This window comes from Pan troglodytes, chromosome X, assembly GCF_028858775.2.
Source record: "Pan troglodytes isolate AG18354 chromosome X, NHGRI_mPanTro3-v2.0_pri, whole genome shotgun sequence".
Classification (NCBI taxonomy): Eukaryota; Metazoa; Chordata; class Mammalia; order Primates; family Hominidae; genus Pan; species Pan troglodytes.
The window spans coordinates 55,020,890-55,040,023 of record NC_072421.2 but is presented as its reverse complement, the minus strand read 5'-3'; the positions used below and the strand labels follow the sequence as shown (position 1 = coordinate 55,040,023).

The 19,134-nt window shown below is 38.5% G+C and overlaps 1 protein-coding gene across 5 annotated transcripts in view; it reads left to right on the top strand.

Moving 5' to 3' along the window:
- Nucleotides 1–1,330: 1,330 nt before the first annotated feature.
- The window catches only part of PFKFB1 (6-phosphofructo-2-kinase/fructose-2,6-biphosphatase 1), a 65,490-nt gene continuing 47,686 nt past the window's right edge, over nt 1,331–19,134 (top strand). Inside the window, exon 1 of one of the 5 annotated variants that reach the window (XM_016943641.4) lies at nt 1,331–1,596. In XM_016943641.4, the coding sequence (XP_016799130.1) occupies nt 1,569–1,596 (28 nt within the window). In that variant the 5' untranslated portion in view covers nt 1,331–1,568. Of the gene's footprint in view, nt 1,597–5,167; nt 6,093–19,134 lie in introns of those variants that run through there. The other 4 variants (XM_016943642.4, XM_016943645.4, XM_016943640.3 and 1 more) reach the window with 4 other exon arrangements.

The window sequence follows — 19,134 nt, the reverse complement described above, 5'->3', positions numbered from 1 at the left end:
GGCGGACCGCCCACCTAAGTTCACAGATGGCTGCAGCGCTTGCGCCCCAGGAATAGCTGGCGCTAAGTGCTCGCGTTGGACTGGGCAAAGGGAAGTTCATGGTTGGAGGAGGGAGCAGTAAGAGTCGCTCCACTGAGATAAGACTTAGGAGGAGGGCCTTTGGCTTTATTGGGGCAGAGGGGAGGAGGAGGAGGCTGTCTCAAGCCTGCCCTGTAGCTTTTGTCTTGGCTCTTAACATTCTGAAGGATGTAGCCGGACACATCCTTACTCTTGGTTCTGTTTCTCAGATAAGTGAAATCGAGGCCCAGGAAATGTAAGCTCGTGAGCAGCATTGTCTCCGGATGCATCCATGGCTCTTCTGTATATGTTATCTCATTTCATTCTCAAGACAACCCAGTTCGGGACATGGAGGCTAAGTTAGAGACGTCGAATGAATTCACTTCATTCTCACAGTTCACTCTCTCTTACACTGAAGTAGTAGAGCCAGGATTCACACCCTGTCTTAATTAGCTCAATAATTACTTGTCTGAGTGTTTTTACTGACCACACACCTCCCCAGTTAAGTCTTTTCCTCTGGGGCCCCACGGCACCCTATGGTCCATTCTGTCACAGTACTTATAATACACAGCTATCATTGACTTCTATTTCTGCTGCCACTAGAATGCCAGCAACTTGAGAGCAATGACCATGTCTGGTTCATCTTGTTAGCCCCATCCCCTAATACTGGACACAGCATATGTTGGGAAGCAATAGATATTTGTCAGGTGAATGAATGAACAAAGGATAATAGCAAGAGCATCGACAGGTTCATGGCTTGTTTTTGAGAGCACAAAAATTAGAAGTAATGGATATGCCCAATGTCCAGGGAAAAGCATAACGATGCATCTTTAGGTTCCTCACCCAGAATTGCAGCATAATTATTTGTTCCCCAGAATTTAAGTCTTAGAGCCATCATCCTCAATGGTTACAGCAAAGACGCAGTAAACTGCTTTTCCTCCTGGAGGACTTAAAAGGTTACCAGTTGTTGCTATCAGAAAATAGCTCTGTGATTAAAATAAAAATTTGCATGTCCTGAGCTTCTTCATGCTTTGGGGGTTATTGACTCAGGATTGACTCCCATGAGTGCGATAACTAGGACAAAGGAAATGAACATTTTTATTGCTCTTGCTTCATATTGCCAGATTGCTTTCCAGTAAGGGATTATGCCCATTTACACTGAAGATCGATCTGAAACTCAGCACCAGCGAAATCCAGAACTTGCCTGTCTCCATGGCTGGTTTTAATTTCCCCATTCTGCAGTGGCTTGTTAATATTAGTTCTGACCTTTGGGGCAAGGTGAACACATGGTTGGACTGAAGAGAAAAGGCTTCTGGTGGCTCAGGAACTTCTTTGGCAACTACAACAGCTGATATTTCAACAGAGCACATACATCCCCCACTTAACAAGGGTACATCCTCAGCCTTCTCAGGGAACCAACGAACACCTCCAGGCTTCCTCTTTGATGCCACCCACTGGACCTGCCTTGGGGGTCTGTAAATGCAAGAGAACCGAGTGTTGGATAATTAGCGATGGAAGAAAAAACCTCTAGAATAAAAGGTAGGTGAGAAAGAAGGGAAAGTAGGCAGGAGTTGCACAAATCCACATCCATTCTTCAGGCCCTCTGGAAAGTTTTCTTTGCATAGATGGTTGGTTGTCGTGTGCATTAAAGGGCATGGGAAAGCGGGGGAAAAGATTATATCTATATGTAACCTATTTATCTGTCTGTATATTTTTAAAAGCCCATTCTGGGCTTTGTGGGACACTGGCCCCCAGGGCAATTCACTAGCACCTGTGAAAGTCTCTCTAACTTGGTCAAGTCTGGTTTTGAATGAACTGAGTGATTGAGATAGCTCTTACCTCCCCACTGATGTGTAAAGTAGGGTTGATTTGCTGTGGCGCTTTGAACAAGCTCTCTTGCTTCTCTGGGCATCAGTAGCTTCCTCAGTAAAATGGAAATCAAAGTCTCTAGCCAACGTTCCTCAGAGGGCTGTCACGATCAAGAAGAGTGGAAAGGCAGAAACCAAAGCTCTTTGGAGACATTTCAGGACTTCCTCGCTCTAAGAGTAGTCATCTTGCTTTTTCTATAGGCTCCACAAGCAATCCCACCCAAAACCCTCCAGCTGCTGTGCGACTATAGTCTGCGGAGAGCCACTTCCATGACTAGGATTCAGTGAGGTTTGGGGCCCAGGCATGAGGCCGAAAATAGTGGAGAGATGGTGGGCCAGGACAGTGGGTGAGAAGGAAGGGGATCCTAGGCTGCTGTCACAGAAGGCCTGACACTCATATACATGCACCTAGCTTGTAAGTGTGTGGTTGATCTCCCCTCACACCTTCACTCTCCACAAATGCATTCATACCCAAACAGTCTGAGAGCTACCAATAGGGAGACCCCATTCGTGACTTTATTATCCATCAGCACTGTCATATGCTGCTTTACATGGTATTCTCCCCCCATACACATGCCCTATACTTTGGGAGGGGTATGGGGTCAGGATCTGGGGGCCTTGGGAAATCACATTGTAATCTTTTCTTCCCTAGAGATAGCCCCATTTTAGAATTTTAGACCAAGAGCTGCAGGTCAGAGCTTGATCTTGAATGAGAATCTGGTACTGACTGAACCCTTTCTCTGCCACGAGTTCATTGGCCCTTTTCAGAGAGGACTTCATTCTTTTGTTTATCTGTTTCTGTGCCATTCAAGGTAGAGAAACCTTTCTGGATGCCACTTCCTACCTCAGACAAATTAGTTCTCCCATCCAATTCCCTGCACAGCTCTCTGTTATAATATTTACCTTGTTGAACTAGAATTAGTTGTCCACAAGTTCATCTCATCTAGGGCAGAGAGATGTAGACTGCACAAACACAATAAGCAAGTGTCTTCTCTGTCCTCTGTGCCAGGGCCTGAGTTGGACACTGGAAACACAAATTACAGATCACTGAGATCTAGTCTCCATCCTCAAGGAGTTCACAGTCTAGTGGGGAAGCAGACCAGGAAAATACTGGTGGATACTTGCTCAGATAGGAGCATGTGGGCAATATAAGAACCAAATACAAGGCCTGTCCCAAGGATACAGGGGTCACTTCCCAGAGGAAGTGAACATCAAACCAGACCTTGAAAAGTGGGTCAGATTTTGTTGGGAATAGAAGGAGAAAAATGGCATTTCAGGCTGAGCAAAGGCCAAGAAACAGGAAAATACACCATGTATTTTGGGGCCCAGTGAGTCAGCCAGTGCAGTTTAAGGATGATCTAAGGAGAGATATGGCTGGACAGATAGGCTGAAGCTTGATTGAAAAGTCTTGAGTGCCAAGCTGAGGTCTTTCCATAAAGCTTGTTTTGGTCTCCTGCTTCTGGGATCAGAATTGGTAACAGTAGTGAGGAATCTCATAGCTAATTCCAGGCAATTTTAAGTTAGGCTTTCAAGCCTGGACCCCAGGTTTACCCTTTAAGACTTTGTCAAAAGCCTGCCAGCTTCCTATCTCAGATTTCCTGCTGCTAAAATTATCCTTCTGCCTGTTGGCAGGGCCATGAGGACAAAACTGTAAACATAAAAGAGATGTTCATGTGACCAGCTAGATTACCTTGAACATGCCACTTCCCCTCCCCAGACCTCAGTTTCCCTGTAAGGCTAACAAGGATGTTTGCAAGGATCAAATAAGATAAGGAATATGTTGTTGCTTTGTGGGCAATGGAAAACATACAGGGAAAGGGTTATAATTAAGATTATTAATATTAACAGATTTATACCAGTTAGGAAATTTATTAGAATTAAAAGAGTTGTATCTCTTACAAAGTCTAGTTCTGAGACTCTAGAGGTTCTGAGCTAACCTGTAAGACCACATTCTTAGATCAGGCTTGTTTGATTAATTAAAGAAAAGCCCTGGCCTGGGAGAAATTAGGTCCCTAGTGTTCTATTCCTGACTTGGCCACTGATTTACTACATGACCTTAGGAAAATATTTCTAGACCTCAGTTTTCTTACCTGAGAGGGTGAGATGAAATGATCTTGCAAGTCTTTACACAAAATCAAAAGAGTAAAACCAAATTCATCCTTCTAATTGATTTGCAGGAGCTCTTTGTGTATTATAAATGTTAAGCCTTTCCCATAATATTGTAAGTTTCCTTAACTGAGAGTTTTCTGTATGGTCAGCATTATATTAGAAGTTTCAGATTAGTCAAGGAGGTGTCTGATCATTTACCTCCCAAAGGGAGTAACAGTGTTAGATAATATATTTTTAACATTTCACAGATTGCTTTACATTTTTTAACACACTGAATCTTCAACAGTCCTAAGGAGGGTAGGTACTCCTATCATTCCCATGTTCCAGATAAGAAAACTGAAGCACTGAAAAGTTTAGTCTTCTGCTCATTGCCTCATAGCCAACAAGGGGCAGAGGTAGGACTCCACTCAAGAAATATTGCTCCAGAGCCTATTGCTCTTAACCATCATGATCTGCTATCTCAGTTGATTCATTTAGATAGGTGGGCTCTGGAATGTATTAAAAATTTGGTATGATTTATACACAACAACTGGAGGGAATCTGACCCTTGTGTAGACTAAGGCTTGCAAATGTATTTTAGGGAACTTCTTAAAAGGCAAAGTGGAACTGAGAGCATTTGAGGGCAGGGATTGGAAATTTCTGTCCCCAAGAGATTGCCCTTGTGTAGCCCAGCTCAGTGGAAGAAAGTTGAGCTTCTTCATAGCCAATCGTTGGAGGTTCATTGGGGGTGGGAAGGTTGCAAAAGAGTGAAGTAAGAGCACACTTGTGCATCTTCCAGGCAAGCTGTGCAGTTCTATGAGTTATACACATAAAAGCCTCAAAACAACGGGTCAGGGGAGCGGGAGAGGGCAGGTGAGAGTGAGTCATCTGGGCTGGATGACTCTGGCCTATGGACTTGTCCTACTTTGAGGCCATTGCTCTCTGTTCCCTGCTGCAGCCTCCACCCTCTTAAATCTCCATCCTAATAGCTTGGCATGAGGAACTTTAGTGAAATTTTCTATCAGTTCATGATGCCAGTGTCATTCTCCTTAGGGCATCTGATGGTGGCTAACAGCCATGTGGGCAGAGCTTACCATTCCCCCACCTCCAGTCCCAGGCAATGGCTGCACTCTTCCAAAGGTGTCAGTTTACTCCTATTTATTTAGCCCTTGGCTGGAGAGAGTAGAAAGATGATCAGATAGTGCCCATCTCTTCAAGAGTGCTCCAGGCAGCACATTTCAGGTGGGAGAGGCCCTGTGGCAAGGAAGGCAGCAGAATCCAGAGAAGACAAGGGATGCAATGCCATTTTGGGTCGGGGAAGCAGAGAAGTAGTGGACCTTCCATGTCCAGTTTGGGCCTCTAATTGCCAGCTCAAAACACTGCATTCCCCAGTAGGGACTTTGTGTTTGTGTTTTTGTCCTTGGGAACCTTGCATTTCTGATGTGAATCTTGGTTTCTGGGTTGGAGCTTGACATTCTGCTTGGGCCCATTTTTTTATTTCAAAGCTGGGAAAGCCGCTGAGACCTACCTCCATCACCTTTGCCTCTATACCCCACACAGGCTGTAAGCACATGATCTTTGGTCTTTTATTTGCATACTCTATTAGTCTTGTCTTCATTGGAGGGAAGTGACTGGTCAGACCTGGGCTGTGTTGCTGGCTGCCTTCCTTGTTGGGCTCCAACTTACCTCCTATGTACACAGCCCTTGGAGTTCAGAGGCCTCTCCTGACCTCTGCCCAACCTCTCGCCCTCTGCACCCAATACCCCACTAGTACATACAGGAGCAGAGGCAGGCTAGGACCAGAGGAAAGAAGAGAGGGGACTGAAGACAGACTTTGAGAGGGCTCAGAAACCCAGTACACCCCCTGTCCCAGCCCTGTCCACCTGCTGCTGTGGCCACAGCGAGAGAAAAGACAGCTAGTAAGATAGGAAGTGAGGCCAGGTACCTTGTGGGCAGTGATGTCATTCGCTGCGACTCCTAAGATGTCTCCAGAGATGGGAGAGCTCACCCAAACCAGGTTGCAGAAGATCTGGATTCCACACAGCAGCGGCAGCAGCAGGCTGCAACGGAGAAGGGGCTGTAAGTGGGGTTTGCTTCCGTGGGTTTAAAGGTGGTGGTGGTAGAGTGGGTGTAGAAGAGCAAAGGATGCACCTCCCCTTGCCATCCACTCCTACCTCAACCTAAAAGTTGGAATAGATGAACAACTGGATGAAATAGAGGCTAGTGTCAAAAACGTGAGGAAAAGAATGAGAGAGAAGACAGGCGGAAAGAGAGATGAAGACAAAGGAGGATTAGGTTAAGACCATCTTAATCAGAGGGATCTTTAGGAACTTTTCCTTTCTTATGCAGAGCTTGTTTGGAATGCTTCTTGTTTGGAATTTAAGATTTCTAGTTTAGGACTGTTCAGTGATAGCCTAGTATGTTTCATTTTGGTGACTTCTGTGAAGTGTCTGGGAGTTGGTCTTGCCTGACTGATAGTGCCTGGGTGAAATAAGGTGATGGCTCCTGGCATCATCTTTCAGGGGACAGGTGCTGGGTACACAACAGTGCCATGTCACTGGTCAGTATTGCTCCTCTCCTTTCTCAGGCCTTTTCTGAGTCTATACCTGCCTAGGTTGGGAAACACTTAATGTCCTGTCTCCAGTGTTGCCTTCCTGGCACATATGGACTTCCTTGCTGCTCTGGAAATTTGAGAGAGGCAGTCTCTCAGGGCCAGCCCACTGGTGTGGTGCTCACTTTGGAAATTTAAGAAAGATCAAGGGCAAAACAAAACCTGTACATATTTAAAACAAAAACTGGAGTGTACCATTTCCCATAGATAACAGGCGACAGTGGTGGACCAAGGTGCATCCAGCCCAGGGATTGTGGCCTGAGTGGCCATAAGGTGGGTTAAGATAAGGCAGCTGTGGACTGTGGGACTCAGACACCCCAAAGGCCAGCTAACCAAGTTTCCAGTCTGCTAATGCTAGAGGAGGCCCAGGCTTAGGGATATTGGGGGTAGCAGTAGTTGCTTAGAGGATCTAGGAGCATATAGGATGTTAAATATAGTTATAATATACAGGATGTAGGGTGTGGGTGGAGGAAGAGAGAGAAAAAAGACTAGGCTCCTATTCTCTCTCTTTCTTATCTCCACCAGCTCTCTCACTCACTCATCTGGAGATCTAGGAGCCTGGAGACTGAGAGGTACCCTCGCCCAGCCAGCCACTCTTGGCCTTTTCCAAGGGGCTGTTTAGTTGACAAACAAGCAAGCCATTCTCTGCATACACGGGTCCTCCAGAGCTAGAATGCTTATAGTCCTGGGAACTGTGTCTTTCAAGTTGGAGAGATAATATACATAAATCACCTAATATAGTCTCTATCAAATAGAAGATGAAAAATAAATATGTGCTCACTTTTGTTTGGAGTGTCACTTTCCTCAGCTATAAAACAGGATTAATGCCTGCAACCCAGTGTTATTGGGAGTAATTCACTGATTCAGAGGTTCTGGATCCAGACTGCCTAGGTTTGAGTTCCAGCTCTATCTCCCCCTGTGTCTGTGACCTTGGACAACTCTCTTAACCTCTCTTGGCTTCTGTTTCCTCACCTGTAAAAGGAAGTTAATAACAGTGTAGTTGTGAAGATTAAATGAACTGAAGCATGTGATGTGCTTAGAAGAGTGTCCAGCACATAGTACATATGCAGTAATTGTTAATTATCCTAATTATTATTGTTCTTGTTATATAAACAAGAAAGCGGGTGTGTGGTCTTATTTACCATCATATCCTCAACATCAGGCCCTGATCCTGGCACATAGTAGATGCTCAGTAAATGGTCACTCTGTGCTACTTCCACTCTACCACTCACCATAGCCAAGAATGGGGCTCTGTGTGTACAAGACAGTCACTCATTAATATTTGACTAAATTTTATCAGACCATAGATGCAAAAAACTTAGATAGTGGTTGCCAAGTCTGGACAATGTCTGGTTCACTTCTTGCTAGGGAGGCCAGTCTATTGATCCCTGTAAGGTCTGAATCACCTTTTTCTTGGAGCATCCTCTCTAGCAGACACACAGTTACTTAATGTTATTCTGAAGATTAAATACATTAACATGTAAAGTACTTGAACAGCTGTGCATATTCTTTTCTCATCCAACATTATGTTTATGCGAACCACCCATTTTATCGTTGCAAGCAGTTGTAGTTTGTTTATTCCCCTTGTGAATATCCCACAGTTTATCCATCTTACTATTGTTGAGCATTTGGGTAGTTTCTAATTTTTGATTATGAAGAATAATCCAATGGGCATTCTTGTACCTTTATCCTGGTAGAGCACGTCCCTTCATCTTGTCCTTCTTATGGAGTGTCTTGGCTATTCTTGGTCCAATGCCCTTCTCCATAAATTTTGGAATCAGCTTTCCAAGTTACACACATACACACACACACACGCACAGAGAGAGAGAGAGAGAGGGAGAGAGAGAGAGAGAACTTTTGGGATTTTGATGGAAATTACATTCAATCTGTAAATCAGTCAATTTGAGGAGAGTTGCCATCTTTGTGACATTGAGTCTTCCCTAAACACGGTATATCACTCCATATATTCAGACTTTTTCATGTTGAGTGAAGTTTTATAATTTAATCTATAAAAGGTTTGCATGCCATTGTAAGATTTTTTTGGCTTATTTTTTGTTGCTATCTTAAACAGTACCTTTTTAGAAAATTAAATTTTATAGCAGTATGTTGCTAATGTATACAACTGTATTTGTTTTTCATGTAATGAATTTGTAACTAGCAAACCTGCTAAACTTTCTTATGAGTTTTGATAATTTGTATGTAAATGACAGCTTTCATTTTCCCCACAACCCTCATTTTTATCTTTCTTATATTATTACACTGCTAAGACCTCCCACCTTTAATATACACACACGAGATGTGCAGTACACGTTGAAAAGAAATGTTAATAGTGTATATTCTTATGCTGATCCTGATTTTAAGTTTCACCATTGAGCAAATTTGCTGTAGTTTTTTGGTAGATATCATTTAATAGGTTAAAGACGTTCCTGTTTATTCTGAGTTTGCCAATACAATTTTTAAAAGATGAATGAATATTGAATTTTATTAAACATGTTTTCTGTATTCACTGAAATGACATTAATTTTCTATTTTAACCCATTAATGTGGTACAATACATTAGAGTTTTTCTTGTGTTGAAATAATCTTGCAGTCCTGGGATAAATAAAAACTTCTGAATTTCTTTCACTAATATTTTGTTTAGGATTTTAGCATTTTGCTCAGGAAAGAGATTGGCCTGTGATTTTTCCAAGAGTGTCAAGATTATACTAACCTCATAAAATCAGGTGGGAACTATTTCCTTTCATTCTGTCCTCTGACAGAGGTTGTCTGCAGAACTAGCCATTCCTCAAATATTTTACCTGGCAGCATTTCCAGGTAAAATATCTGGACCCGGTGTCTCCTTTAACATTTTAACTGATACAATCTCTTTTATCAGTTATAGAGTCCTTTCAGTTTGCTATTTCCACTAAAGTTAGCTTTCTTAAGCTTTCCTAAGTTATGATTTTCTATGAATTTTTCTACTTCACATAGTTTTCAAATTTATTTTGTGTAAAGTTCTTATCTTTGTATCTTTTTTATCTCTGTTGCATTTGTAGTTATAGCTTCTCTTTCATTATAATATTATTTATTTGCACCTTTTTTCTCTTGATCAATCTTGCTATAAGTTTGACACTTTTATAATTCTAAAATAATCAACTTTTGACTTTTTGATCCTTTTTTATCTTTATTTTCTATTTAACTATTTTTTCATCATTATTCTGTTTCTCCTACTTTCTTTGGATTTATTCTGTTGTTCTTTTTTAACTAATAGAGTTGCATGCTGCTCAGCTCATTCATTTTCAGACTTTCTTCTTTTCTAATTTAAGTGTCCAATGCTATAATTGGCCTACTAAACAGGGCTGATATTCCACAGATTCACAATCGTATGGCCATATGAATTTTCAGACTATTTCTAGTCCATTTTATAAATAGGCACTGTCCCAGGCTTTTTTAGTCTCTCCAACACTTACCCAGTTACCCTGGCCACCTCAATTCCTTTCCCAGGATAGCCAGGACCTACTGATTATCATCTAGCAACTAAAGGATTAATGCCTACCACAGCAGGAGGCCTCCAGTACTTGGTGCCAGCCCTTGGACCAGCTTCTGTTTTGATAGATCAGTGCTCTTGTCATTTCTATTTTAATTCCATTCTGGTCAGAGAACAAACTTTGTATTATTTCAGTTCTTTGAAATCTATTGAGACTTGCTTTATGGACCAACTTATGGACAATCTGGTAAATGTTCCAAGAGCACTTGAAAAGAATGTGCGTTTTACAGTTGTGTTTAGTGTACTATATACCTCGATTAACTTGTGTTTGTTAATCTGGCTCAAATGTTCTATATTCTTCTGGGGTTTTGGCTGCCTGTTGATATGGAAAATTTGTTAATGTTTCCTTGTAATTCTGTCAATCTTGAAAGTTCGTAGTTACAAACAAATTTAGAATTGCTATATCTTCCTTGTGAATTGAATATTTTATCACCATGTAAGGAAATTATTAACTCTGGTAATACCTGGTAATTTGGTATCATTGACGTTTTTGCCCTATAATCAATCTTTTTTCTCATATTAATATACCTGCATTAGCTTTATTTAGCTTAATATTTGCCTGGTATGTGTTTTCCTACATTTAAAAAATTGTTTTTGATAGAGATATAATTCACATACCATAAAATTCACCATTTTGAAGTATACAGTGGTTTTGAGTATATTCACATAGTTGTGTAACCATCACCACTAATTCCAGGACATTTTCTTTATGCCAAAAAGGAATTCCATACTCTAGACTCACTCCAGATGACTCTCTCCCCTTAGCCCCTGGCAACCACTAATCTACTTTCAGTCCCAATGAATTTGCCTATTCTGGACATTTTATATAAGGGGAATCATACAATATGTGGCCTTTTGTATCTGGCTCGTTTCTTTGGGCATGTTTTCAAGGTTAATCCATGTTGTAGCATGCAAAGTCACAAAGATATATGCCTAGGCTTTTTTCTAAGAGTTTTATAGTCTTGGCTCTTACATTTAGGTTTTTCAATTTATTCTGAGTTAATATTTGCATGTGGTGTGAGATGGGAATCCAGCTTCGTTCTTTTGCATGTGGCTATCCAGTTGTCCTAGCAGCATTTTTTGAAAAGACTCTTCTTTCCCCTACTTAATTGTCTTGGCACCCTTGATGAAAATCAGGTGACTATAAGTTGAAGGGTTTACTTCTGGGCTCTCAGTTCTATTCCATTTGTTTATATGTATCTCTACCCTTATACCAGTACCACACATTCTTGATTATTGTAGTTTAATTGTAATTTTGAAATTGGGAAGTATGTCTTCTAATTTTGGTCTTTTTCAGATTGTTTTTATGATTGTTTTGGCTATTCTAGGTCCTTTGCATTTCCATATAAATTTTAAGACCAATTTATTAATTTCTGCAAAGAATTAAGCTGAAACTTTGACAGAAGCTGCATTTAATCTATAGATTAGTTAGGGAATATTACCATCTTAACAATAATAAGTTTTACGTCCCTGAACATGAGATGTTGTTGCATTTACTTAGGTCTTTAATTATATTCACCAATGTTTTGCAGTTTTCAGAGTGTTTTACATTTTTTAAAGTGTTCTTTTAAGCATTTTATTGTTTTGATGCTATTGTAAATAAAATTGTTTTACTTAATTTCATTTTGTTTGCTCATGGCTACTTTATAGAAATGTAATTGATTTTTATATATTGATCTTATATTCTGCAACATTGCTGGACTCATTTATTAGGTCCAATGGTGTTTTTTAGTGCATTCCTTGGGATTTTCTATATACAAGATTATGTTATCTGCAAATAGAAATAATTTCATCTCTTCCTTTCCAATCCAGATGCCTTTTATTTTCTTTTTCTTACCTAATTACCTTGGCTATAACCTCTACTAGAATGTTGAAAAGATGAGATGAAAACAGACATCCTTCTGTTGTTACTGATCTTGGCAGGCGGCATGGGAGAAACTATTCAATCTTTCACCACCATTAAGTGTGATATTCACTGTGGGTTTTTCATTGGTGTCTTTTATTAGGTTTAGGACCTTTCCTTCTAGTTTTAATTTGTTGTTGATTTTATCATGAAGGGGTATTTAATTTCCCAAATGCTTTATCTGTGCCTATTATGATGATCATTTGGTTTTTTGTCCTTAATTCTATTGATGTGATCTGTTGCATTAATTGATTTTCAAAGGTTAAATCAAGCTTGCATTCCTATAAGAAATCTAACTTGATTGTGATGTAAAAAGTATAAGTATAATATATACATATATAAATGTATACATATAAATCCTTTTATACATTCCTGGGTTCAGTTTGCTAGTGTTTTGTGGGGATTTTTACATCCATATTCACAACAGCTATTGGTCTATAATTTTCTTTTCTTCTAATATATGTGCCTAACTTTGGTAGCACGGAAATACTGGCCTCATAGAATGAGTTGGGAAGTGCTTCTTCCTCTTCTACTTTTTGAAAGAGCTTTTGAAGAATCGTATTATTCTTTAAATGTTTGTAGAATTCACCAGTGAAACCATCTAATCCTGGACTTTTCTTTCTGGCAAGGTTTTTCATTACTTATTCAACCCCTTGTTATAGATCTATTTAGATTTCATTTCTTTTTTAGTCAGTTTTGAGAGTTTGTATCATTCTAATAATTTGTCTATTTCACCTAAGGCATTTATTGTGTTGGCATACAGTTTATGATTGTTCATAATATTCCCTTATAATTCTTTTTATTTTCATAAAGTCAGTAGTAATGTCTCCTCTTTTTTTCCTGAATTTATTAATTTGAGTTTTCTCTTTTTTTTCTTGGTCAGTCTCACTAAAGGTTTGTCAAGTTTATTAATTTTTTCAAATAACCAACTTTTGATTTTGTTGATTTTTTTCTAATGTTTTCCTAGTCTCTGTTTTATTATTTTCACCTCTAATCCTTATTATATCCTTCTTCTGTTTCCTTTAGGTTCCCATATTTGTGAATTTCCCAAAGTTCTCTCTGTTATTAATTTTTTATTTTACTCCATTATGATTGGAGAACATACTTTATATGATTTCCATTCTTCCAAATTTATTGAAGCTTCTTTTATGGCCTAGAATATTGTCTCTCTTGGAGCATGTTTGATGTACACTTTGGAAAAATATATAGTCTGCTGTTTGGAGATGGAGTGTTTTACAGATGTTTGTTATTACTGCTTTGTGTTGAAGTCCTCTATTTCCCTGTTGTTGATCTTCTATGTAGTTGTTCTATCCATTATTGAAAGAGTGGTCTTGAAGTTTCCAACTATTGTCAGTGGATTGTCTATTTCTCCCTTCAATTCTGCCAGTTTTGCTTCATGTATTTGGCGGCTCTGTTGTTTGGGCATATACGTTTATACTTGTGATATATTCATTATGGATTGACCCTTTTGTCATTATTGAATGTCCCTATATATCTCTAGTAATGTTTTTGAACATCCATTTTGTCTCATATTAGTATGGTCACTCCAAATTTCTTGTGGTTGTTGTTTGCATGATGTATTACTTACATTCTTTTACTTTTAATCTATTTGCTTCTTTCTCTTTTTTCTTCTTTCTTTTTTAGAATAGAGATGGAGTCTCACTATGTTGCCCAGGCTGGTCTCAAACTTCTGGACTCAAGGGATCCTCCCACCTTGGTTTCCCAAAGTGCTCAGATTATAGGCGTGAGCCACCAGGCCTGCCTTGTATCTTTCAGTCTAAAATGTATCTTCTGTAGGCAGCATACAGTTGGATCTTGTTTGTTTGTATTCAGTTAGATATTCTCTACCTTTTGATTGGGTTGATTAATCTGTTCTGATTTAAAATCATTATTGATATAGTTGGTTTAAATATGCAGTTTTATTTTTCCATAGAGCTCATGGCTTTTTCTCTCTATTCTTCCTTTACTGCTTTCTTTTGCATTAAATGAATTATTCTAGTTTAACTTTTTAATTCATTTGATCATTTTTTATTATATATTTTTTAGGTATATTCTTCGTGGTTGTTTTAGGGCTTTTCACATACATCGTACATCAGTGTGCTTCAGATTTGTACTAATTTAATTCCAATGAGATATAAAAATTTTACTCCTATATAGCTCTCTTTCACCTTCCTTTTTGAGCTATTATAATATATATATTATATCTGTATATGCTAAAAACTAAATAATACATCATTATAATTATTATTTTATATAATTTTATGTTTTAAGAAAGCTGAGAAAATTAAGGAGAACATGTATGTATTTATTATTTTCATTTGTTCCTGTGGGTTTGAATTACCTTCTGGTATCATTTCCTTATTTCTATATAACTCTGCTTTGTGACTTGGCTAGGCTATTTTTAAAGTATGTTTCCCTGCAGTGTGAACCCTTCAGTGTTGCTTCTTGGAGTGCATAGTTTTTGGCTTGCAGGTAATTTGGGCTTTCTTTGACTTTTTCCCAGTCTCTCTATTAAGCTGTCAGCCCACATGGGGGTATTACACTCTAGGCTCCACTAATTACTAGCTGAACGCTGTATTTTGTTTTTTGTTTGTTTGTTTGGCAGTGTCCTGAAGCATGCATTGCCCAGCAGCCTTATCTAATTAAACTCTAGCAGGAGTAGTTTGTGAAGTAAGTCTTGGAGGTTTCTTCATACCCCAGAAGGGCTCTTCTTACCTGTCTCTCTCTCTCTTGTTCTCTCTGATGAACAAGCTGGCCTATGTTGCTGTTAGTTAAGTGAACTTGTAGTTTTTGAGAACATCCTTGGGCTTGAGCTTCTTTGTACTATGTTAAAAATAAAGTTAGTTTTGGGGGGAGAGTTTCAGAGCTCTCTCATCTTATGAATTTCCTCTCTCCATGGGTATACTGTCTGAGCACTGTTCTGGGTGCTGGGCGAGGCAGCAGCTTCTGGTCTTAGTTTGCCTATCCTGGTGTGGAACCTACCCTGTGAGCAAGATGGAATGAGGGTAATCAGGACCTCAGTATTCTTAGCCTATTGCACCTGGTATATAGCCTCCATTCTATGAGTAAAAACTGGGAGGAGGAAGGGATCCTCCAACCTCTTAACCACACTTGCCAGGAATTTAGCCTCTGCAATTCTGAGCTGAAGGGAATGCTAAATGCTAGCTCTCTGCTCCTTCCAGTAAGATGCCAAAGTATTGATGGGACATTCTCTCCAAGACGAAAGGGAGCTTCATCTTGGCTATACACACCTTAAGTGGAGCTTCTATCAAGCTAAGCTTGGAGCCAGTAGTGAGGGGACAGTAGTAAGGTCGGGAACAGTAGCATGGCACATGTATCAAAGACTGTGCTCTTACCACATTTCAGTAGATTTTCTTGAATAAAAATATCTTCATGTGCTGTATTCCATTAAGACAATTTCCAGAGATTTTAAAAGGTTGTTGTGTTGTAATTTTGCCAGCTGAGCTTGTTTTATTAGAGAATGGGTCTTTAGAGCTCCTCATGCTGTCATGCCAGAAATGAAAGTCTCAAGATTGTCTTTGTGTGTTGATCTTGTATCTTGCAGCCTTGATGAACTCACTTGTTAGTTCGAGGAATTTCTGTAGTTTAGGGGGATATTTCTGTGTAGACAATCATGACATTTGCAAATAGGGATTTTTTAAAAATTATTTTCCAAACCGTATGCCTTTTATTTCCTTTTATTGCCTTATTGCAGTGGTTAGAACTTCTAGTACTATGTCAAAAGAGTGGAGAAGGTGGAAATCCTTACATTAGTCCTGATGTTAGGGGGAAAGCATTTAGTCTTTCACTTTTAAGTATAATGTTGGTGATAGTTTTTGTTTGCTTTATAGAAGTTTCTTATCAAGTTGAACTTAAACAAATTTACAAGAAAAAACAACCCTATTAAAAAGTGGGCAAAGGACATGAACAGACACTTTTCAAAAGAAGACACACATACAGCCAACAAGCATATGAAAAAACGCTCAACATCACTGATCATTAGGGAAATGCAAATCAAAGCCACAGTGAGATACCATCTCACACCAGTCAGAATGGCTATCATAAAAAAGTCAAAAAATAACAGATACTGGTGAGATTGCAGAAGAAAGTGAATGTTTATACACTGCTGGTGGGAATGTAAATTAGCTCAACCATGTGGAAAGCAGTGTAGTGATTCATCAAAGAGCTAAAAACAGAACTACCATTCAACCCAGCAATCCCATTACTGGGTATATACCCAAGGGGATATAAATCGTTCTATTATAAAGACACATGCAGACATATGTTCATTGCAGCACTATTCACAATACCAAAGACATGGAATCAACCTAAATGTCCATCAGTGATAGACTGGATAAAGAAAATGTAGTATGTGTATGCCATGGAATACTATGCAGCCATAAAAAAGAATGACATCATGTCCTTTGCAGGGACATGGATGCTGGAGGCCATTATCCTTAGCAACCTAAAAGGAACAGAAAACCAAATACTGCATGTTCTCCCTTGTAAGTGAGAGCTAAATGATGAGAACACATGGGCACAGAGGGGAACAACACACATTTGAGACCTACCTGAGGGTGGAGGGTGGGAGAAGGGAAAAGATCAGGAAGAATAACTAATGGGTGCTAGTTAATAGGTAATAGGTACACCTGGGTGACAAAATAATCTGTACAACAAACTCTTGTGACATTAATTTATCTCACTAAGAAACTTGCACATGTACCCCTGAACTTAAAATAAAAAATAAAAGTATAAAATCTTAAGCTTAACCATTCAGAAACCACCAACTAACCTCTAACTATGGACTTTCTACTTTAAGCAATCAAATATTTATTTCGTCTTTCTTCTGAGAACACCTTATAAAAGTTTTCTCTTGATCCCCCTCAGTGGAGCCCTGAACTGCTTGTGTATTGTGCTTCCCAATTCACAAATTGCTGAATGCTCAAACTCATTAAAATTATTTAAAGAAAGGAGTGCCTATCAAGTTTAGGTAATTCATCTCTATTCCTAACTTGCTGAAAGTTTTTATCATTAATGGGTTTTATGAAGTGCTTTGTCAGTATGTATTGATTTTTCTTCTTTAGTTTGTTGATAGGGTGGATTACATTAATTGATTTTTTGAATTTTATTCTAGTCTTGCATACCTGTACTAAATCCTACTTAATCATTGCATATACAGTCATCCCTCAGTATCTGCAGAGGATTGGTTCTAGGAACCCCTGCAGATACCAAAATCCATGAATGCTCAAGTCCCTTTTATAAAATGGCCTAGTGTTTGCATATAACTTACACATATCCTCTCATTTACTTTAAATCATCTGTAGATTATACCTAACACAATGTAAATGCTATGTAAATGGTTGTTATACTGTATTGCTTTTTATTTGTAGTGTTTTATTCTTGTTATTTTTATTGTTTTTAAAAGTATTTTCTATCTGCTGTTGGTTGAATCTGCAGATGTGGAACCCACAGATATGGAGGACTGACTGTAATTATTTTCATGTAATGTTGGATTCTGTCTGCCAATATTTTGTTGAGGATTTTTTCATCTAAGTTTATGACAGAGTGGACTATAGAGTTTTTGGGTTTTTGGTAATCCATTTGTCTGGTTTTGATATCAGGGTAATTCTGGCCTCATAAAATTAGTTGAAAATATTCCCTCCTCTTCTTATTTCTTTGAAAATGTTGTTTAAAATTTGCATTAATTCTTCTTTAAAAGTGTTATAGACTTTTGAAGTAAACACATTTGGGTCTGGAGATTTCTATTTCTGGAGATTTTATGTTGAACTAAATTATTTTAATGTTTATAGGATTATTCGAGTGCCTGTTTTATTTTTGGTTGACTTGTGAGAGACTGTGGTTTTCAAGGAATTGATCCATATATTCTAAATAGATAAATTTACAAGTGTAAAGTTGTTTGTAGTAGTTAAGTATTAACTAGCTTCTGGCATCCAGTGCTTTCCGCACGAGATAAGCAAATTTCAGATGCTTTCTCTCTCTCTGAAAGTGCCTGACTCTTCAGATTTCAAGGTAGTAGTTTTCTCTATGGCCTCAGTTCTCTAATGGGTCCCAGAAAAGTCATTGATTTTCAGTGTGACCAAATTTTTCTTATTGTAAAGATGAGAATAAGAACTCCCAAGCTCTTGGAACTGAAACTAGAAGTTCCTTGCTTAGTTGTTTTATAAACCCATGAAATAGACATTTTTATTGTTGTTTCTCAAGTCAATGTTGGCTTAGTTTGACACACATGTTTACCATTTTACTTGCTCACCATTTCTTCTTGTCTCTTAGCCCTTTCTTTTGGTACTATTTTTCTTCTGTCTGAGGTACATTCCATAGAACCCTTATTGAGGGTCTGTTGGTGATAAATTCTCTTAGAGTTGTTTGCATGAAAATGTGTTTATGGCATCCTCATTCTTGAAGAGACTTATTTCTGAGTATACAATTCTGGGTTAAAAGTTACTTTCTCATAGAACTTCAGTAATATTATTTCACTGTCTCTGGTTTTCATTATTGTTGTTGAGATGTCAACTGCGAATCTAATTGTTACTCATTAGGTAAACTGTCTTTTATCTTTGATTGCTTTTTAAGATCTATTCAGCTTTAGTGTTCTGAAATTTTATTATGATTTTTCTAAATGTTGCTTGTTTTTTTTGTTTGTTTGTTTTGTTTAAAGTTGGGCTTCCCTAACTTGAGGACTGGTATCTTTCATCAATTCTTTTCTTTCTGGAACTGTAATTAAACCCATGGTAAGACTTTATCATTCTAGCCATGTGTTTTAATCTCTATTTTATATTTCCATATCTTGTTATTCATACAGTACTTTCTATATAATTTCTTCAGATTTATTTTCCAGTTCATTAATTATCTCATCACCTCTGTTTAATTTGCTGTTTAACCCTCATACATTGAGTTTTTAATTTTAATGCTCTCATTTCTAATTTCTAGAAGCTGTATTTGATTCTTTTAAAAATTCATGTAGTCTTTCTTTGATAGTCTCACATTTCGTTGACATACTGTTGATACCTTCTTCATTTCTTTAAACATACAACCAATGCTTATTTCACAGTATAAATCAGAT